This window comes from Rhinolophus hipposideros, assembly GCF_964194185.1.
Source record: "Rhinolophus hipposideros genome assembly, chromosome: 3".
NCBI lineage: Eukaryota > Metazoa > Chordata > Mammalia > Chiroptera > Rhinolophidae > Rhinolophus > Rhinolophus hipposideros.
Genome location: NC_138049.1, coordinates 6,711,606 through 6,734,062, shown reverse-complemented (window position 1 = coordinate 6,734,062; position 22,457 = coordinate 6,711,606). Strand labels below are relative to the sequence as shown.

Below are 22,457 nucleotides of genomic sequence, written 5' to 3'. Positions count from 1 at the left end.
GCCACTTTTATGCTCATTTTCTCTAACTTGATCCATGCAGAAATGTATCTGACTTTAGAGCACACCTTCTTTCCTTGTTTGATCAGAACAGTTTAGGACACAGTACTCCTGATATTAGCCTAGACTAGAATGAGATTCCCAGGGCAGCGACCACATCTCTGGGAATTTGATGTATTAAAAAGGCTGGAGGATCACACTTTTCATCCACAGGTTTGAGATGTAATTGTGAAAGATCCGGGTCAGTTCAGTAAGATAATTTGATTCGGTAGCTTTGAATCTGGTTAATGACAAATCTATAATATGCAGGTGTTTCTTGCTGTATATTGCTACTGAAATCTGCTTCTCTTGTATAGATCACTGTTTCAGATGAGGAAGTTAGTAATCCATCCTTTTTAGATCTGGTGAGAACTCCCCAAATGAGGAAATGCACACTTATACTTATGTTTGCTTGGTAAGTTTGACTTGTGATGGATTCAAAAGCTTGTGTCAAATTTACACCGCAGCCCTCCCTTCCGGTCAGGTTGACGTCATCTCTTACTTCTTTTCCCTTGTCTTTCGATGTTGCTCCAGGTTCACCAGTGCAGTGGTCTATCAAGGACTCGTCATGCGCCTGGGGATTGTAGGAGGTAACCTTTATGTCGACTTTTTTGTCTCGGGAGTCGTGGAACTGCCAGGAGCCCTGTTGATCTTACTGACCATTGAGCGTTTTGGACGCCGCCTTCCCTTTGCAGCAAGCAATATAATGGCAGGAGTGGCATGTCTTGTCACGGCATTCTTACCAGAAGGTAATTGTCCTCCAAGTGTATGTGGCGGCCGAGAACTTGAAAAAAAAATTGTAAATCAAAATAATTAAGACTAAGGAAACACTTGTCCTTAGAAAATGTACCACTGCGTCAAAATCTTCATGCCAGTCACGCTTTAGGGATGTCACTCAAGTTTCTGTTGAATCAGTGTAAAGACTCTGAGTGTAAGAGATCAGTCCTATAGATTTTTCTGTTTTGTCCCCTTTTAGGCTCATTGATGGATGAAATAGATGTTGAGTGACATCCAGCTTGCAGCGATGTAGTTTACTTTTGATCACCTTTATCTGACTTACTGTTGGGATAGCTTCGACGGTGTTTAAGCCATTTCCTGAGCATCAGCCATATAACCAACCCCAGGAGAGACACAGAGCCTACAGAGAAAGAAAGGCACAGTTCTTGGCTTTAAAATAATCACAACCTAGTAAGGGAGAAAGATATTTGAATACTCTCGCAACTCACACTGATGAATGAAATAATAGAATTATTTACAAGATTTACAAATACCAAAAATAAATAAATAAATAAAAATAAACAAACTAAATAGTGTGAGGAGTGATGAATGCATGGGTGTAGTCAGGAAAGGCTTCCCAGAGGTGAGAATGAGGCATAAGTGAAGAAGGAAAAGAAATGGGCCAGAGAGAAGGGAAGGGTGGCAGTGATTTCTCCAAAGTAGAGTGTCATTCCCGGAAATAGGAATCACCTCTGAGGGTGCAAGGACCGAATGTTCATTGTTATCGCTGGAATCTCCAGGTGACAAGACTGAGGGATCTTCTGTCACCAGTGGTGACCGGCCTCACAGGCCATGCCAGGAGCTTGTTATGGTCCCGCGAGCTTCGAGAGGAGGAAGCGGGGGTAGCTTCCTCGTAGCTGCAGCAGTTTGGACACTGACAGTGAGGGAGAGAAGCGCAGAGTGTGGATTAAGACGGTGGCAGTCAGGCCTGGGTGGGAGAGGGTGATTTCAGAGACGTTTCAGAGTTAAGTTTTTCAGGAATTGATGACTGGTGCACGTGTGGGGGTTGCAGGTGACTCCAAATGCACGGTTAACACAACCCAGATTACCTCTGCCACAGGTCACAGCAAGCGCTGACAGAGGGAGCTTTTCAAACTCCCAGGGAATGTGTGAATTAGCTCAAGTTAATTATTTCTGTGTTCCAGGGGATGTGAGGTGGGGGTTATAGGGACAGCTGGATTCTCTGGTAGTCCTTTGTGTCAGCACGAGACAGGTTGCCTTTTTTTTCTTTTGAGAATTTTCTAAAGACCAGGACAGAATTGATAATATTGTAGAAGTGAAAACACTCAGATACTTACAGATGAATTTATTAATTATATGAAGGTTTATAAAGTCCCAACACATCAGATAACCCCTATTTAAATAAAATCACAGTAATGCTTATCTTCAGAACAGAAGGCAAAAAAAAAGATGTAAAGTTGTCGGTCGTATAGGAGTGGTTGGTAATCGACCGAACGGACTAGTCACATTTGTCTCATTTTTCTTGAGTGTATTAGTTTCCAAGGGCTGCAGTACCAAAGTAACACAACCTGGGTGGCTTGAAATAACAGAAATGTATTCTCTCACAGCCTTGGAGGCTGGAAAGCAAGGTGTCACAGGGCTAGGCTCTCTACAGGCTGTGAGCGTGGATTCCTCCGGCCTCTTCCGGCTCCTGGTGCGTGCTGGCAGCGCTGGTTCCTTCCGGAGGTTCTGGGGGAGAATCTGGTGCACACCTCTCCTGGACCCTGGCGGTTGCCAGTGTTGCTTGGCCTCGCTTCAGTCTCTGCCTCCGTTTTCACATGACCTTCTTCTCTCTGTGTCTCTTGTGTCTTAACTATGATCTCTCAAAGACCCTATTTCCAAATAAAGTCACATTCTGAGGTTCTGGGTGGGCATGAGTTTGGGAGGACACTATTCATCCCACTACATTGAGTTAACACATTCTAAGAGTTGTGGAATCTGTATAATAGGTGTCGGTCAGTGCATGTCTATTTAGTATCTATTAACCATCACCAGTAACCCAGGAGTGGGGATAAGTCGGGAAGAAGACAGACGTAATTCCTGTCCTCAGTGGTTACGTACAATTTAAGTGGAAGGGTGACAAATCAGGAACACTGGAGATTCCACTGTTCTTTCCCTTTTATTTTGGCCCTGCATGTTGTGGGTTTAATTTAAAAATGGAGTTCCCTCAGATGGGGTCTTCTGTTCCCATCACCTGTGGAATAGGAAATTAAGTATTCATTGCGTATAAAATTAGGAAAGTGGGGAGAAAGATGAATGACTTAGTTTGCTCTGTCATTTTGTGATGTATACTTTACCCTGGAAGATTTTCTCTGGCTCTAGACGGCTTGGGATGATTTTCATGTGTGCTGCATTCAGCATGACCCCAGAAAGCATGCAAGACTGTACGCATGTCCAAACCAATGTTGATGTAACTAGATGGGTGGGAACCAAGCTATTGTGTAGAGACACTTTCACACATTGGAAAATATGGGCAACAAATAGACTTCTCTGGTCTGATCAGTTTTATTTTGTAGATAGAACTTCCCGTTTTTAAACTTTAGCGTTGTTCTTAGCTTTGTTGAAAACTAATTGCTCTTATTTTGGACGCATTTTGTGTGTATATTCTATAGATCTGGCTGCTTTTATAGTCACATGTCCATCACGATTGGCAAGGATAGGTTGCAAATCCCTAATGCTCCCTGTGAGTGCCAAATAACCCAGGTTCCTCACTGGAGTTGACGGCCCTATGTCCACATAGCATAGCTTGTGGACTTGGTTACTGGGGCTGCTTGGCTAACATTAGAAAGACGTTTCCTCTCAGTCACTTTTGATGTCATCAACAGGACGACAACCCTGTAGAGAATGCCCATTGGCCTTTTAGGAATCAGCTGTGGAATTCTGTCACAGAAAATGGCTTTTCCTCCACTCCACACACCTTTGCATTGGTCTGAAGAATAAAATTCTGGAAAAATACATAGTCTTTCTGGCTGTACCATATCCTCATCTAAGACTTACTGCTTTTGATCTGAATTTTTGAACTCTAATCAAAGTCTGCAAAATAAAGAGCTTTCTTTATCCATCCTCATCTGCCATCTTTAATTTGAGTTTATTTAGGATGGTTGCAAACCTAGCAGTTTGGATAAGAGGGACCCTCTTTCTCTGGGTTTTCATGGCTCTGTGGAAGACGGTTTCAGCTTCAGTCCTCATTTTAAAATTGTCTTCTGGTGTTTTGCTCATTGATCAAACGGTATCTATTGCCACTCGACCATGAATTTAGCACATTATTGGGGTGACCGAGTTTTTGTGTGCATGTGTAATAGTCACATGTCATTTATACTTTCTAATAAATTGTTTTCATTTCACTCTTTAGTTGATAAACAATGCAGTGCCTTTGGGACTTCTGTGACACATTTCACAGAATATCTCTGTCATGGTAGAGGTGTAGTTAAATACTGGCTTCTACTGCTTGGAAGGAGTTGAGGGTTTTTCAGATTAAGGTCAGCAGGTAGGATCAACCATGTATCCTCAAGGGTGTCAACTTGACAGTGTTTTCTAAATGTTTTTCTGGTCATTTTTATATGAATTATTTCTGAATTAACTAGTTGTTTATCTCTATTCACTGAGGTAGCCATGTGTTTTTTATGTGTGTGTATGCGCATGCTATAATTTGATTTCCTGGTGTTTGTGAGTTCTTTCCAGCAAACTGTCCTAGCCTCAGTTATAAACTTAAATTGTCATTGCAGTTGTCAGTGTGACTTGCTTGTAGAGCAATCAATTGATACAGTAGAAAAAGCCTATAACGTAAGAACCTAATCTGGATAATCAAGTTATTTCCACATTAGCAGCCTGAGAGGAATGGGAGGCTGCCTGGTTGGGCCAGGACCCAGGGAATCTGGGCAATGGCTCTCACATTCCGTTCCCGGGCACCTGGCCCTGCACCACCTGCTCACCAAAGGAAAGGGTGGAATGCATTTCCTAGTCTCCCTCCCTGGCCTTACTGAAAAAATGCAGACTAAATAAAACACATGTTTACAACGGTTCTGTGCCAGAGCAGATGGTGGCCCAGCGTATCAGCACACCCCTGATATTCCTCCTTCTGTGATGTAAGTGTTAATCTGAGAGCTTCAGGTGTTCTCATCTGGGAAAAACATCAAGCACACCAAGATGTCCTCGCCAGTTTGCAAGCTGGGGCCTCCCAGCAGTGATCTGGATTCTTGAACCATCTTTTTCTGTGCTTGACCTCCTAGGCAATTATTTTATTTAGTGGACTTCACATTTTTTTGATTTGTTAATTATTCTTTAGTGAGAACATGCACACATCTACTGAGCATGATTCTCTTCTTTCAATCTCCTCGTTCATGCCCACTTTTCCACCACATAATTGTATATTCAGGAAAAGTGCAATAACTCCGGAAGACAAAAGGGTCATTTAGTGCTGAGTGAGCATAAGTAAGTCTAAGTATAAAAGGCAAAGGTTTCCTTTTTCAAGGATGGAAGTCAGACACTTGCTGAACGCTTTACACTCTGGTCAGGAGGCCAGGTACACTCTTGTTGATGCGGTCACGTATCCTCACCCCATCATCTAGGAAAGGGTGGCATAACCTGCACAAGTCAAGAAATCTGCGTCAGTGACTTTTTAGAACAAAAATGGTTTACTCCTTCTTCTCTTAAAATACAAAAGAAAGAAAAGATTTAGTAAAGAACACTTGGCGTTTCCCACTAAAGAGTTTCCTCATACAACCAGAGCAGCCCTCAAACAGTTCATTTTTAAATCAATGAGCCAACCAGTATTCAAGAATGAGGCTTCTGTGGATAATTTCATGAGGGAAGTAGCAAGACTGGAGACAAGGGAGATAATGAGTGGCATACACCTTGATGATAACGCATGGTATAGATGCCGCCTCCCGAAAATCCCAGTCCTTGAAGCATAGCTACTCTACAGAAACCAAAGGCAGCTAGCTTCATGTCTGGATAATTCCTGGACTGCTGAGAAAAGCAGTTCTGTGTGTTATCACTAAGGGGTCTGAATAGAAAGAACAAATGGGCACCAGACGGTGGTGATGATTTTCAAGGGCACACGCGAAGGCTGTCTTTCAGAAAAAATGCCAGTGTACAAGGCAAGGAATGTTGTTTTCAGTGTAGTGGCCGCTCAACAAATGGTTCTTGACCGTATCTATAATCTGACCCTGCTCAGAAAGGCAGCTAACACCCCAAAACATCAGTGAGAATCCTGCTGGGGGTTGTTGCTGTTGAAATTTGGCTACAATATTAGAAGACAGCAATCATTTATGCTTAAAATTTGCGAAGACGAAGGGCTGGGAGAACACTAAGCAAATGCTTTGCATTGTTTTGTAAAACTTTATTGGAAGCAGACCACTAATTCTTGACTTCCACACTTTCTGTATTTGCAGGAATACCATGGTTGAGGACCACAGTTGCTACCCTGGGAAGACTGGGGATAACCATGGCCTTCGAAATTGTTTATTTGGTAAATTCAGAATTGTACCCAACAACATTACGGTAATTGCATCATATATGTCATGGTTTCTCCTAAGTAATTCTGCAGCCAAATGTTTTGAATTGACTTAAAGACCGTGAAATAGTTTCCTTAGCTTGGTGACATATTAGTCTGGGCTGAATTCAGCCAGTCAAAACAATATGCTTTGAGTTGTAGCTGCTTTCTGCATTGCTATCCTCTACATTTTGTGACAGAAATAGTCCTCATACCAGTACCTTCATACACAGCCGTGGCTTTGTGGAAAGGCACTGGACTTAGCTAGTTAGTGTGCTCGCTTAGATGGGGGTTAAGTCTGTCTTCATCAGCAACACCCAGGTTGATTGGGGATGATTGATGGGCGGGGGCAAGAGGGAGCAGCAGATGGGAAGCCCAGGCTCCTGGCTGGGAAAACTCTAGATGACAGCACAGCCACTAGTTTAGTGACCACCAGAGGAGCAGGTCTGCAGGAAGACCCTGAGGGACTCTGTTTGGGCCGTGTGTAGTAAGAAGGGCCCATAAGACATCGTGAGAAACCCACAGGCTCGGATAGAGCTGAGCTCAGGAGAGAAGTGTGGCTAATCAATAAAAATTTGGAAGCCATCTGAATGTCGACAGGCCACAGTCTCTGTTCTGACCATGCTCCACATCTCATGGCTGTGAGCAGCCCGTTAGTGCCCGACGAAATGAAGTAGTGCTCAGGCACTCGTGTGCGGTGGTCTCTTTTCCTGAGGGAATGTTCACGGCACAGCTTTCTGTCCAGCTGGGGTACCAGGGTGACATGGGAGTGTCACTGGCTGGGTAGTGAGCTGCTAATGGCAGAACGATTCCCACCCATGCTGTGGACCGCCTTGCTAGTCTCGCTGGGACTCAGCGCTCATCCAGATATGCAATGGTACAGAATGCAAATGGGTTGCTTAGCATATGAGAGAGTAATAGCTATTTGCAAAGTTAAAAACCATAGCAATGGAAAGATACTGTTATAATTTCTCTGTTATTTATTTTGCTTACCTTGAATTTACTTAAATATTTTTCATTTAAAACAATGTGTGTTTTTTTATCTACAGAAACTTTGGAGTTTCTCTCTGTTCAGGTTTATGTGATTTTGGGGGAATCATAGCCCCATTTCTGCTCTTCCGGCTAGCGGCCATTTGGCTAGAACTGCCTCTTATCATCTTTGGTAAGCACTCACTTGATAAACTATTCTTAAATGCATTCACCCACATTATTAGGTTTTATATTAATGATATGCACTTAGTGTTTTTATATCAACTGTTTTAGTTTTGAGGAACCAATCTGGTTACAACGAAATGTGCACCCTAAATGATTTAAATTTACTGTATATCAAAGGGTTGTGAGGAACAGTGTTCAATTTAGCTTTCTTTGTTCAGGTTCTGAATTAAAATCAACTACTACAACACTCCTTTATGACAGACAATTGAGATAATCAAAGGCCCATAATTTTCAAGGGACCAAACTGGACCTTTAGTCCGTTTAAAAGAAGCCTAAAAAACAATTGAATTATTAACTGTCCTGTGTCTCTCAGTATCACGTCTTTATTTGCTTTGATGCTAAACGTGTGATGCTGAAAGAACAGAGAACACAGATGCCTCGCACAGCCAACGTAACCTCTTTGCTGCCCTGCAAGTTCAGGCCTTCCTTCCTACCTCCAATCTTCCCAGAACTCACGAAAGGAGGGACCTTAAGGTGATTCAGTCCAGTGCCTCTCAAGTGCTGTCCCAACCTTTCTGCCTGGACCTCACACCGTCTACGGTCCTCAGCAAGAGAGGAGACAGATGGGAGAATGCCTCATCTAACTTCCCTCCACCTCCACTTCCTTTTTCAGTCATTGCTCAGTAATTTAAGTTACAATGAAAAGACTGAGTCCTTGAGGACATCCAGGCTGAGGAATGCAAAAATCCTAATAGTACTAGGGATATAAAGTCAGGTTCTAAATCAACAAAAGATCATTTCAAATTATTTCATGGGACCTGATAATCGAGGTCAGCATTGATTCTGGAGCCAGCATGAGAAAGGAAGGAAAGGGTCAGCGTTCAACCAAGATGGAGTGAGTGGTCTAGGAGCCCACAATTCAAGATTGTGGCCTGGCCTTCAATGAGTGCTGGCTAAGCTGGCCACTGCTACTATGGTGCAGAGAGAGCCAATCTTCCAAACAATCAGTCACATTCGAGTGTGACAAATGCTGAAAGTAAAGGGTGCCATGAGAGCACATCACTCGGACAGCTAACACAGTTAAGATGAGGAGAGAAGGTCAGAGAGAAAGGAAGAAATGTCTCGGTTGAGATCTGACAATGAGTAGAAATTATTCACATGAGAAGGGTGGGCTGGTACTCCAGGAAGCTGGAAGGGTAAGAGCAAGAGGAAGAGCTGTTAAGAGGAGGACAGCCAGGAAGGTAAATGCCAGAATATAGCATGTGAGTTGGGATCTGGAGAGAGAGGTAGCCGGGGCTGGGGGCTGGGGCCAGATCACAAAGGGTCTCATCGGATGTTAAAAGGGTTTCCTCTTTATCTAAACAGTAGTCGGAAGCTATTGCAGAGTTTGCAGGTGAGGTTGACAGTGAGGTTTGTGTTTTAGAATTATATGGCTCTGGTGGCAGATACACAAATGAATTGGAGGGGGACAATGCGAGGGGTGAGACAATGAAAAGAATATGGTTGTAGTCAGGTAAGAGATCATAATGACTGGGTTTAAGATGATGAGAGTGGGGGTGCTGTGGAGAGCATTGATTCAAGAAATATATCAGAAGTAAAATTGACAAGATGGGATGATTGATGGTTGGGGGCCAGAGGGAGCAGAAGATGGGAAGCCTAGGCTCCTGGTTGGGAAAACTCTAGATGACAGCACAGGCACTAGTTTAGTGACCACCAGAGAAGCAGGTCTGCAGGAAGACCCTGAGGGACACTGTTTGGGCCATTTGTAGTATGAAGGGCGCATAAGACATCGTGAGAAACCCGCAGGCTTGGCTAGAGCTGAGCTCAGGAGAGAAGTGTGGTTAATCGATAAAAATTTGGAAGCCATTTGAATGTCGATAACCATTGAAACTCTGGGAGTGACCAAGACCCCCCAGAAAATAGGACAGAGTGAGAGGAAAGAAGAGTTCCAAGACAGAGCCCTGAGGAGTGATGAAGTGTCAGGATAAGCACAGGGAAAGGAGTGGGTCAAGGGAATTAGAAGGAACGTGAGAAGAGTAGGAGGGAAGCCAGAGAGCATGCAGCAGGAAAGCGGGTTGCAGGGGTGAGAGTGGGGAGATGGACAGTCATCACCAGCAGCCAGTGGTGCTTCTGGGCCAGGAGCAAGGACTAGAAGCAGTGCCCTTGGATCTGGTGGTGGCGGCCACTGGTGATCTGACTGAAGCACGGTGACAGGGAGAACACTGGGCAGACCCCAGGTGGAGGTGGGATAAGACTCACGGTGGCAATGCAGCTGACTCGCACGGCTCACCAGGGCCAATCGTTCAACTTTCAAGAATTTTTGAGGTAGTTGTTAAACTGAGCCATTATTAAAAATGAAAGTATATAAAATAATGAATACTCAAAACTCCTCAGTTCCTAATCATTTATAGTTACTGTTTTCTGTGTTCTTGAGGCTCAATACGTTTTTGTACGTTGATGGTGGAAACCCTATAAAACTGTGCTGCCGCGCATCTCCTCCCAGTGCCTCATTCAGTGATAACACATCGGTAGTTTGAAATGTCCCTGGTGGGAGTATTTATACCATGGAAATTCTCAGACACTACAAATGAGGGTTTTATTTTCTGGAGACATTCCCCAGCATACCACTAAGATTAGAAAATAGGAGACGACAATGTTTCAAGAATTTCGACTCTGAAGAACAGAAAAAGGGAGGATGGTGACTGGAGGATGATATCAGGTTGATAGAAGGGTCCTTAAAGATGAAAGATTTGAGTATGTTTCAATACTCCCACCAGTGGGCTAAAGGTACAGAAGAGGGGATTAATCACTGTAGTGAGGAGCCCCAAAAAGACTCTAAGAAATGGGCTGAAGTAGGGACAAGTCTTGTGGTGTAACACGGCAGAAGGAGGATTAGGGAGACAGTGATCTTCTAGTGTTGGTAAAAGGAAGCGGAAGGGACTCCCTTCTAGTGGCTTCTAGTTTCCCATGAAGTAGAAGATGAGGTCTTCTCTGAATGTTTGGCACTTCCTAAGCACTCAATAAGTAATTGTCCAATTAGTGAATGAACAAATGTATGCCAGGTGTACAGTGTACCTAGTATACAAATGTATACCAGGCCATGGGACTGCACAGGGTTTGAGGAACGTGAGGAAATCGTGGTAGAGGAAAACTGGAGAGCTGGTTGGGGTCACCAGAGCGTTGTTAGTTAAGGTAAATGAGTACAGATGCTTCCAGAGTGAGCCAGAGGGATGAGGGGCTGGCTGTGTGTTCTTGGTGGCTGATACCTCTCCCAATTCCATAGGTATCCTGGCATCGGTCTGCGGTGGCCTCGTGATGCTTTTGCCTGAAACCAAAGGCATTGCCTTGCCAGAGACAGTGGATGATGTAGAAAAACTTGGCAGGTATCGTACGATATTCAGCACATCCTAAATAAAAGCAGTATTTCAAACAACTGGGGGTGGATGGTATGGAGAAAATTGAATACCCATGGGGAAAAATAATATTAAATCCCCACCTCACATCCTCAGCAAAAAATTTAAAGTAAGATGTAAAAGGTTAACATAAAAAAACCTATAAAAGGATATATATTATTTTTCACATATGGGTATGAAGCAATATAAAAGAAAGGGATTGATGAATTGACAAGCTAGAAATAACTTAAATGGGCATCAATAGGCAACTGATTGTGAAAATGATAATATATTCATAATGTGGATTATTATACAGAGATTAAAAGAATCGTGTAATGACATGGGAAGATTTCCAAGATTGAATACAAAGTAAAAAGTCACTAAACAATGTGTTATATAGCATTTATTTAAAACTAAAACCAATAGAAATTCCTCTGTGTAGCTGGATGGAAAGATAGATAATAGATAGATAGGCAACAGAGGATAGACAGGTAGATGATAGAGATAGATAAATAGATAGAAAGAAGTAAGGGAAAGAGAGAGAAAGAAACTGAATTTTGGAGAACTGTGTCTAAATGGTGTGCAGGGAAAGTGAATATAATCCAATATATAAATGTGAAATATATTTTTGTTATATTAACAAAAATTCTCATTACAAAAATTCTAATTTACTCTGTTTGAAATAGTTCTCTTAAGAGGTAGAAAGAGAGAATATGAATATAAGAGTTTAGAGGAAAATAACTAAAATAATAATGTATACCCCCTGGGGATAGAAATGAATTGGAAAGTGGTGTGTGGAAGGGAAGATATTACTTTTATACTCTACAGACTTCTGTATTGTCTGATTTAAAAAAAATTACAACGCATGGTCTTGCATTATTTGTGTAATTTTAAAAACTAACTTAACAACTAATTTAAAAAATAAAAAGCATTCTTTTAAATAATAGCATAGAAATTAAGGGTGTGGATCTCTAAATTTAAAAAAAATGTATCAAAAATATTTATAAAAAGACTGTTACTGACCTCATGGCGGGTGTTTTCTTCAATTGTAGATTGGGAAGAGAGTAGAAACTAACATTTTTTTTAGGCACCTATGTGATTGATGGTTTCACGTATGTCATTTCATTTAATACTCAGAACAGGGCTGTCTAATACAAGTTCTTACCCTCACTTTTTCATATACCAGGAAATCTATGTTTGGAAAGGTTTCCCAACTTCTATGTGCAGGACTAGGGTTGATATTGTCTGGTGCTCAGGTGTGACTCCGTAGCTTTGTGTAGTTTTATTATTTTATGCTGTATCCTACTTGATTATGAATTTTTCAAATAACGAGTATGTCCCTGATAGGATTGGAAATTTCTCTCTTCCTAGGTTCTTTGAGGTACCATCTCCCTCCTCAGAGGGAGGCAACCATTGCTAAGAGTCTCACGAGTATTTTACCAGACCTTAAAAATGTACGCCGTAATTTCATTGGATTTCACTGCCCTGTTTCTTGATGCTGTTTTGAAAAATAAGATTCATTAGTTATCCCGGAACTTTCCTAAGAAAGGTCTGTCGGTGTACTCAAAAGCAAATAGCAGTTCCTATCCTGGTGACTGACTTCTACCAGTACTGGCCAATCAGAGGACCTTTGTCTCATGACGTAACCCAGACACATTCTGTGCTTGTTTGGAAGTGAAGTGAGGAGTCCTGGCTTACTTCTCACCCAGAGCTTGACTTACATTTCACCCTATAACAATCCAACCTGAAACTTGCGGTGAGCTGGGAGATTCTCCCTAAGCCCTGTCATTTTGTAAGCTAAAAGTAAGTCAAGAAAAGATATTTATAAATGGTATTAAAACTGTGTGAAGCTCTCTTGAGAGTTATTCCATGGTAAGCTCTTGCTTCATCCAGAAAGAAGAAACGTTTTGCTTATTGTATCATCACAGACAGTTTCTTGGTTCATATCAGAGTCAGGGTGGGGGTGCAATCCTGTCACCCCAATCACAGAATTGTTAGGAGGTCAGGAGAAAGGAGAATATTCTAGAAGTTTAAATGAAGCATTTTTTGTTCGCGTTATCAGCTCATTTCCAAACCATCTGTTACTCAATAGAAATTTGTAGAGAAGTTATAAGCTGTACTGCTAATTAACCCCTGCTGAGGTCTGAAAACAGGTAAAACATGAGCTTGGAGACCGTTATTTTTGTTACCTCTGAGTTGGGTTTTTATGAGAAGTTACACAGAAGTGTGTTTGATTGAAACCGACTCTGATATTGAGAAGTAACAAGAAGACTTTCTTCTAACTAGTTGTAGAATCTTTCATAAGGACTTCCTCTTTTCTCCCTTGCTTTGTTAGTCCTCATTCCTATAAATGTCACCGGAAAAAGAAAACCCCAGTTTCCAGCTCTCACCTGTGAGACCCCCCCGCCGAAGATGAAAGGGAGGACCTGCTCAGGCCCATCCCAAGGACCCGACGTGCCTTGCAGAGATGCGTGTGTGTCCATTTCAGCTGTGTTAAGCTGTGCAGCTCCAGGTGTTTTCAATACTTTACGAAGACATTCAAACTATGCAGAGTATGCTTATATAATTTTGGGTAAGAGGTTTTTTTTCTGATGTTGGAGCAGTGTCTCTGACCATCGGTTACACACAGACCAGAGAAGCCCCCGCCCAATTCTCATGACAGCTCCTTCATGAATGCAGGGTAAGGAAATAAGGACCTGGGAAAAGTGTACAGAAATGGGGGCATGTAACCTGATCCAGGGATGCAGGCCCTGGGCTGAGTGTCCTGGACATTCCTGGGAGGAGACAGATTGGGGAGGCTGTTCCGAGCCATGGCCTTCTCTTCTCATCTAGAGCTCCGGGAGCCCTCCAGCATCTGGGGTTGCAGGCATGCTCAGGCTTCGTTCCGTAAACAAGAACCAGTCTGCTGCTGTACGATTTGGGGATTTGGCTCCATTATTTATAAAATCAAGTTTGGTCCTGAGATGACTCGGGATAGTTTGGGCTGTCCTTTAGTGGGCACCTAGAGCCACACACTAGTAGTCAGGTCTTCACTGAACAAAACTCATGGACTATGATCTCATGGGTCTTCAGATTTTAACCGGAAAGGGATATTTATGTTTGTGAGTTTGATTCTGTAACGGTACCCATGGTTAAGAGTGAAAAATGTGGACAGTTCTCATTCAATCTTGACACTTTTCTTTTCACTTGTTTGGGGAAGTAGCTTACACCTTAATTTGAATGAAAGGTCAATCATATCCATGCTTAACAGAATTAGCAGAAACTTTCTAAGTGACTTCATAGATTTTAATAAGGGAACCGATCTTTCTTATTTGTTACTGAGACTTTTGAAATGTGGAGCTTAAATACAAACTTGCTATCTTTTTCTGACGTTTTATATGTTATATTTGTTATATTTTCAGATTCAGTATATATCCTATTCAGAATTTTTTAATGAGTTATTTCATATAGACGGGCAAAATGGACACCAAAGGGAAATTTTGCCTATGAGGAAAAAAATTTCTATGTGAAGACGGGACATGTACCGTGTATGCTAATTGTAAAATAAAATTTTACAGGATGAGAATTTTTAAAGATTAAAATAACATGTAATCCTTAAAACACATCAGAATTGAATATGAGTGTTTTATTTTTCAATGAAATCAACATGGCTCCCTGAGGATGTAACACTGCATTCACCCTTCATTCACACACACTTGCTTTTGCCTTTCTTTGCATTTCTCTTTACTGGAGGACAACTGCTGTTCCTGATACTATCACCTGTGAATTGTATTTTGAGTTGATATTTTGGTTCTGATAACAATAAAAAAATTTAAATTGTCAAGAAAAATCATTTACCCTTTCTCTTCTTTTTGAACAGGTGTCACTGTAAAACACTATTTCCGTGTGACATTGCATACCGGGGCAGCCAATTAGTGATGGGAATTAAGTGGCTCAGCTTCCGTATATGTTCATTGTTCCTCTACAGGCTCTTGGCACCATTCCTAGACCAAGTGCCGCAGAATAACATTCAGACTCTTTGCTGGTCTTGTATTCCATTCCACTGCCCCGTTTACTTCCCGAGATACAACTCTCTGCCTAGTGTCCCCTGTGCTGGGCTAAAGCCAAGTTGTCAGTAACAGATTTCACTCCCAAGAATAAAATTTGTTCTCATGACTCCCCGTACACGTTGCAGCTTTGAAAACATTCATCTTAGTGCTAGAAATAGAGACATTAAAGATACGTGAGAAGCTGTCTTTCGCTGACAAAGTAAATATATGGGGGATTTACGAGGACTTCCCTGTGATGTCTTGGTGTCTTAGTCCTAGATGCAGCTATTCCTCATGAGAAAAAGTGAAATCTCTTATGTCTGTTAGAGTTACACTATTTAAAATTGGTAGGATGCACGAAGACCATGAAAACAATGAAAATCAAAATAATTAAATCAAAGTAAGTACAGAGTTTATTTTCAACAAATGTCACAGCTGTGTTGCCCTATTATTGTAGAACCCAGCAGTCCACAGATGGGAAACATTTATCCACAGTAATACTAAACAATGTTGAGGTTTGGCAGTAGATGGCGGTTAAGTACAGGGTCTTAGTTTGATTACTGTCAATTACTTCTGAGCATACTAAATTCCCTACCCATGTTCCAGCACCTAGATACACTGATGTTCACTCCGTCTCCCAACCAATTAATTATTTCTCATTGTTCTTTCAATCCAAGGAACATACGTTGAAACACGAACATAGACACCAGGCTTGTTGGGGCGTGCACAGCCAAGACCCCAAGAAGTGACTCCTTGTAAAATGTATTTGTCCTTCTCGAAGCAAACCAGAGGCCCTCCACTGTCACCCTATACAGAAAGAGGGGAAAAATGTGAGGATCAAACAGCCATCCCTTTATTATGGGGTGGTCATCCTTCTATTTCCCAGCTGGAAACTTTCTAAGTATTTGTACATTCCTTTGCAATCAGAAAGGAATTATTAACATATTATGGGAACATCTGCTGGGTTTCAGTACTTAGCAGAGTATACTCAACAAAACTATACCATTTATTGTTGGCTGGGGGAAAAAAAATCCCTTGTGAATACTGTACTCATCCCTTCTTGCCTTGGGTTTCTCTTAGGCGGCGTAACTCCAAGAACAATTGTAAAGGAGGAGTAGCTGGCCTTTGTCCTGTACCCTCTCCTTATGTCCTACTGGGAGGGACCTGAGTCCCATTTACCAGCACAGTCCCCGGAAGGAAGGCCTGTGACCGTGGCAGTGATGGTACCTAACTACTCCCTTACAATCCATCCATTGGGAACTCAGGTCCTTAGATGGTCTGACTCAGCATCGGGAGCAGACCTAAAGGGTTTCTGGACAACATTTATACTGGGGCCTTTAGTTGATAAATCCTTCTTGAATTTGACGCTTTGGGGCTCAAATGTCTCAGGGGCCCAGACAAGCCAGCACAAGACTGCCGGGGATCTCTTTATTCTCTTCTTACCTGGCAACTGTCAGTGCCTCCAGCCAAATGCCCAGCACAAAGCTCAGTCGATTTGACTTTTCCATTTAGGTACTCATAGCGATTGCACACTTTATTTTCAATGACAGGTAGCTGGGCTTCCTTGAGGAGGCCAGCACCAAAAGTGCCTGTGTTTAAAAAGATTAAAGAAATGGTTACTGGATCCAAAACGTGCTCACCAGGAAAGTTCCAGAACAACATAGAAGCAATGACAGAGCTCTTGTTTGTACATGAGATTGGATAAAACAAAGAATTCCTAATACTACTTGAACTTTTTTTTTCTTTTTAACCTTGAGAGTATAAACATTATATAATATTTCGTGTTCCCTAGTCCTGGATTTAATAATCTGGCTTCTTTATCAGATTTGGGGGTTTATTTGTACTGTTATTTTTTGTTTCTTTTTTTACAACTATAAAGAAATAATTTTTTATTTTGTAAAGAAGATTGATAAATACAACTGCTACTATTTTTATATATTCTTTCAAGTTTTTTATATGCCTCTTTTACTACTTATATTGCACAATTTTATACCCTAATTTTTTCACACAACATCCTATTATAAAGACTTTTTTTTTACAATGTTGCAATCTTCATAATTATTATTTTAATGGGAGTTGACTGCTTAAGGGTATGGAGTTTCCCTTTGGGGTGAGGAATGTAGTCTGGAAATAGTGGTGATGATTGCACAACATTGTAAATGTACTAAATGCCACTGAATTGTACTCTTCAAAACAGTTAAAATAGCAAGTGTTATGTTATATGCATTTTACCACAGTATGAAAAAAGAAGAATAGCTATCATCTACTGGGATTGACTTTATGCGGTGCATGTGATTTCAGCCTTTCACTGGTCCTATGACATAGGCACATTCATCATTCTTGTTGTACAGTTAAGGAAACTGAGGCTAAGAGAGGGGGTACAGTTTGCTCAAGGTCACCCAGCAAGTAAGTAGGGCTGAGATTTGGACCTGGGTTTGTGATGTTGTTGCCCAGATTCTCCACTATCATGCTTATTGGCTCCTGCAGTTGCTTCCAATTTCGAAATCTTTGTTCATGCAGTTTATTCATGTTCCTTAATATTCTCTTAAGTTCCCAGAAATTATATAGACATATTTATGGCCCCCCAAAATCACCAAATTATTTTCTAAAAGGGTATGAGAGTAAAATGTTACTAGAAAAAAAAATGAATTCACCACACCCTCTGGGTATTTAATATTTTAAAAATATTTGCTAATATAATAGGTGGAAATTGTTCTAATTCATTTTCAACTTTACATTTCTCTTATAATTAGGGAGAGTAAACATTCTCCTGTGTGCTTGTTTTACTCATTTCTTCTTTTTTTTTTTGATTTTTTTTTTTTTTTTTTTTTTTACTATGGCAAATTGAAATAGAATACTTGAATACTTGCAAAATCATCAGAGTAAATGCGTAAATGCTGTTTTTCCACATGGACACACCCAGGTATGTCTCACAAATCATCCAGTTTTGCAAGTCCAGCTTTCACCAGAGTTTTGTAAAATCTTTGCTTTACTAGCATAGAACGGCCAAGAGATGAGGTACCATCTCTTCTCCAAAGACTTTGAATAACTTGGATAATTGTCTTGAGTTCCAAAAACTTACACTCGTTCTGGACCTGACAGGAGGACGTAAGAGGACTACCATTTGGAAAGGAGAGATTTGTCCCAGCCCTGGCTGGGCAGAGCCACGGTGGACAAAGGGCCTGATCACAGGAGCACTGGGCGGGGGTGCATTACTTGAATTGAGTAGATGTATGGAGGAAGCAGCCTTCTCAAAAATTCATTCAAGTGTCCTGCTCTTGCATTTTTTTTCTGAGCAAGACAGGCACGCTGATGCTAGTGACAAATTCACTGATAGTTGACGGGAAGTTGATGTGGTCTGTGTGGAGATGCTGCCATCCTGTGGCCATGGTGGAAATGGCATTTCTGAGGGCGGAAAGGCTGGGGGTGACCTTGGGACCAGAAGTCCTGATGGGCCTTGGAGATGGGAAGCAGGATCCTTGAAAAGACCCTGTGATTGCTGATAAGGGGCTGATCAGAATGAGCCCCTGGCCTCGACAAAGGGTTAGCTTGCTTTGGAATATCGAAGTCGGCGAAAGTCGAGAATGAAGGGGAGGGCGGGAGAATTTCAACCTCTCACCAAGTGGCTGAGAACATTGACTGAGCTGATGTCATTGTTGACGTACAAAAAATTGGTAAGCAGCCTGACTCACGTTTTGTGACTCCTGGTCCAATGAGTATACTAAGAATCATTTTCTCAGTAGACATTGCTAGTGAGGCCAGGAGAGACTGGGGAGCCCACTGCAGGATGGTGGTTACAAAAGTGTGGACAGTGGGTGGAAAGAGGAAACAGCGAACGGGCAGGGGGTCTGGCAGGTCTGAGTTCCATCAGGGCTCAACTACAGACAGGCGATGTGATGCTGATTGATGGTGATGATGGTAGTGATGGTGATGATGATGGTGACAATGGTGGGGGTGATGATGATGGTTGGGGGTGACGATGATGATGGTGGTAGTGATGGTTGTCGTCATATGATAGACAGAGGAGCTGCTGAAACACCATCTCCAAAGTAGTGAGTACTTCATATGCATTATCTTAATGCTCACAATGACCTTATTAGGTGGCATAGGTGAGGACACGGAGGTGTAGATTAAATTACTTCCTAATGTCACATGGAAAACATAGAGAAGTCAGGAAGGGGGTGGACCTCATTCACTGATGAGAATTTGTACAAATGCTCATTTTTTTCATGTAGGCTGTAGGTCCAAACTGATTCATTATGTGAGTCATTTATCTCACCTTGGGTTTCTCCCCAGCCCGTGATGTAACACACTGTCCGGTCAGCAACCACATAATTTGGGGGTGGCAGACAAGCTGGGATGACCTTATCAGTGATGACAGCAGGGCTGAAAGGAAAACATTAAAAGTGACATCTGCCTGCCCTGCTAGGAAACTTCTGCCATTCTTCTGTTAGTCACCCCCAACAAGATGCCACCTGCCCCGAAGCCCCAGAATCCTCCGACCTGGCATTTCCTTGACCATCTGGCACTGTTCCATGTAGAAAACAACTTTTCACCCTTGCGTTTGCCTGTAGTATCATATGAGTTAAACATATAGAATATTTTGTTTAAAAGGTGGCAGTTGTGGACAAGAAAGTAGAAGTGGGAGTAGGGATTACGAGGACTCACTTTTTATGTTTATTGTGCTCACTATTGCGACTTTACAGCAAGTGCATGCATTTCTGTCATTCAAAGGGGCTTCAATCAGTAGATGGAACATCTAGCTGGAAAATTCCATCACGAGGTTTTAATAACAGCCAGTGCATCATGTGATCATGAGCAAGTCACTCCATCTTTTGAGGCCTTGGTTTCCTCATCTATCAATGTTACAACACCCTGGTGGTAAGAATCCAATAAAATGCTGGATATACCAAATGACAGAGGACTGGAAATAAGCACCTTGCATAAGCAAAATGATATTGTTTTTCAAGGAAACTTCTCATGCTGTAGAGTTCTGTGGCACCTTAAACTTTAGACCTTTCATGTGTAAACTTGATTCCATTTTAGCCAGCTCCAGAGGAAAACAGATTGGAGATGAGATATGCCCTGATATGATTAAGAATCATCATTGCCACCAACTTTGAAGCAGACACACCTTCTCGGAGTCACCAGAATAGACCAGCCTCTCACATAGAGTGACCCGTCACTCTATAAGTTCCCCTCATAGAGCACTAATGCCTTAGACTCTGGGGGGTGTGGAGGCGTGGGGTGGGTTCTCTAAAGCTCAAATGTATCAATCTAGCAGAGGACATTTCTAGAAGCCCAAATTAACTAAATTATTTGTTCAAGCTACCGGATCCCCCTGATGGCCATAAGGGGACCACGGGAAAGGAGGGGAATCAGCTACTTTTTAAGGCAAAGCCAAGAAGGCCCTTTCTTTCCTTTCTAGAGGACTTCCAAACATCCCAGGAAGTCAGTCCCCAGTTTACTGACCCAGAAAACTTGTGAAGTGTTTCTGACCAGACCCAGCAGAGGAGAAGTCAGAGTCCTGACCGCTGGTCTTATGCCAGCCTGGCCCATCCTCCTTACTGCCAGCATCATCCTGATTCATCAGACACAGCTGCTGTGCTCTGCATGCCATGTTGACAGTCCCAAACATGCCTATTCTCTAAATAGCTGTCTGTTTGTTTTGCTGTCTCCAATTGGGACCCATTTCCAAATGTTGCTAACTTTAAGTGATATAAGCAAATTTATCATTTTGCCAAGCTTAATATAAAAACACCATTTCAACAGGAAAAATAAAACCAAAGGTAAGAAGGAGAAGAGTTTGCATTTGTGAATTGTGTGTGTGAGCATATGTGTGTTTCCCCTGTGGGTTTTTAAGTGCTTTGAAATACGTGATCTCATTTGATTCCCCCAAACGTATTACCATGTGGAAAGGAGAACTGTCAACCTGGAAGAACTGAATAACCCTCTGATTGTGAAGGTATATTAGCTGACTGGTGAACATTAAGTGTGAGTGTTTGAGGAGTAATCGTGTACATTGTGTTTCTACTCACTCTTTTTCCACACAAGGAAACTGAGTCCTGGCACCTTTTTCAAGACTGAAGCCCTGGGCCTTTCATATCCTGGACAGTGATCCCTGCCACCCTTAAACCTCCCCCCCAGCACAGCCCTGTTACGGGTTGTAAACCCCAGGCAGAAACAACTGTGTTCCCTCATCTTAGGGTACAAACTGTGGGAGTGGGTACCTGCTCAGCTTCAACAGGGCGATATCCGCCCGGGTGGGCTCCAAGAACAGCTTTGACACGTCTATCTCCTGAACATCTGCTTCAAGGCGTATCTCTCGATGTGCGCCCAGGACAACTCTGTACGATGCAGGCCTTGAGGACCTAGAAGAGACGAGGACGTTAGCACCAAAATATTGGCCAGCCTCTTCATCGGGGGCCCTTCTGAGCCATAAATATCATCAAGTCTTCCCCAGACACTTGGCTACCCACAGTCCGTTTCCTCTGAGTGGCAAGAAGGGAAGTTCATGATTTACCTGAACCTGGCCATTAAGGAATATTCTCAGGATGCTTTTGATCAATGAAACCAACACTGAAGTCAACACAAAGATAGGCACCCATGTCCAGGGAGCCTCAGGGGGACCAATGCCTGTCACAGAACAACTCTTCCCTGCCATTTATCCAGGCTCATAAACCCACCTGAGCTAGGTCTTTCTTCTTCATTTCTCTCTAGAAACATTCTTATTCAATGGCCCTGGCAATTCTGCCTCTGGCTTCTTCACAACCACTCCCTGGTCCCTAGCGTCACTGCCATAGAAGAAAAGGAAGGAGGGAACAGGAAAGGATGGAAGTCTTTCAAACAAGTCCTCTTGTCAGTTGTCTCCTAAACATACCTCTCCAAGCAGTGGGCAGCAGTCAACACCCACTCCGGGGAAATTAAAGTGCCTCCACAGAAGTGCTTCCCAAATCTAGGAGGAAAACATGCCATGATTTTAGTTCCAATCTGATTGTTTTTTGTACAGAAAGCCAGAAAGAAGTGTTCACTCGATTCTGATAATGTTGATAGTCCCAAAGGAAAGGCTACCAGCCTATTACCAGGACGATAAGAACTGTGGGTTGTGCTTCAGTCGTGGATTTTCCAGATGGTCCCATCCATCACTCTCTTTGAGGTGGCTGTGAGAGGCCCAGGCACAGCCTGTGCACCGGAAAGCTAAGCCATGTGGCTCCAACAACTGGAAGCCTCCATCCATGGCTATGACCAGTTAGCCCTGGACTTTAACAGAAGTAACCAGGCAAAAGACATTCTCTTGAGATCTCTTCCATTTCTTTTGGACGAGATTTATGCAAGACCTCATATGAGTCATTCATCAGGAAGCCAAATGTGATCCCGAATAGCTAAGATTCATGGGAGTCCACTGATTTTACCTAGAAAATTCCCTTTTGGGGTGGGGGGGGATGGCTCCTAAGTCATTTACTTTACAGGACTGTTTAGGCGTGTGGTAGCTCATAAAAATGGTGCAAGCCATTCCAAAGTAAATCGTAATTAATGGAAGGCAAATAGTAAATTTGCAATAGCAGATGTGTTCAC

At 42.3% G+C, this 22,457-nt stretch overlaps 2 protein-coding genes across 2 annotated transcripts in view; one reads left to right on the top strand and one right to left on the bottom strand.

Moving 5' to 3' along the window:
* SLC22A3 (solute carrier family 22 member 3) overlaps positions 1-14,675 on the top strand; it is a 94,551-nt gene extending 79,876 nt beyond the window's left edge. Inside the window, exons 6-11 of the mRNA XM_081045311.1 lie at positions 354-451; positions 571-785; positions 6,207-6,315; positions 7,357-7,469; positions 10,746-10,845; positions 13,190-14,675. Coding sequence (XP_080901437.1) covers positions 354-451; positions 571-785; positions 6,207-6,315; positions 7,357-7,469; positions 10,746-10,845; positions 13,190-13,250 — 696 coding nt within the window. The 3' untranslated portion in view covers positions 13,251-14,675. The remainder of the gene's footprint in view (positions 1-353; positions 452-570; positions 786-6,206; positions 6,316-7,356; positions 7,470-10,745; positions 10,846-13,189) is intronic.
* Positions 14,676-15,274: 599 nt separating this feature from the next.
* Positions 15,275-22,457, bottom strand: part of PLG (plasminogen) — a gene marked incomplete at its 5' end in the record, with an annotated part of 39,427 nt that continues 32,244 nt past the window's right edge. The window contains 5 exons of the mRNA XM_081033761.1: positions 15,275-15,689; positions 16,326-16,471; positions 19,162-19,268; positions 21,113-21,253; positions 21,763-21,837. Coding sequence (XP_080889887.1) covers positions 15,528-15,689; positions 16,326-16,471; positions 19,162-19,268; positions 21,113-21,253; positions 21,763-21,837 — 631 coding nt within the window. The 3' untranslated portion in view covers positions 15,275-15,527. The remainder of the gene's footprint in view (positions 15,690-16,325; positions 16,472-19,161; positions 19,269-21,112; positions 21,254-21,762; positions 21,838-22,457) is intronic.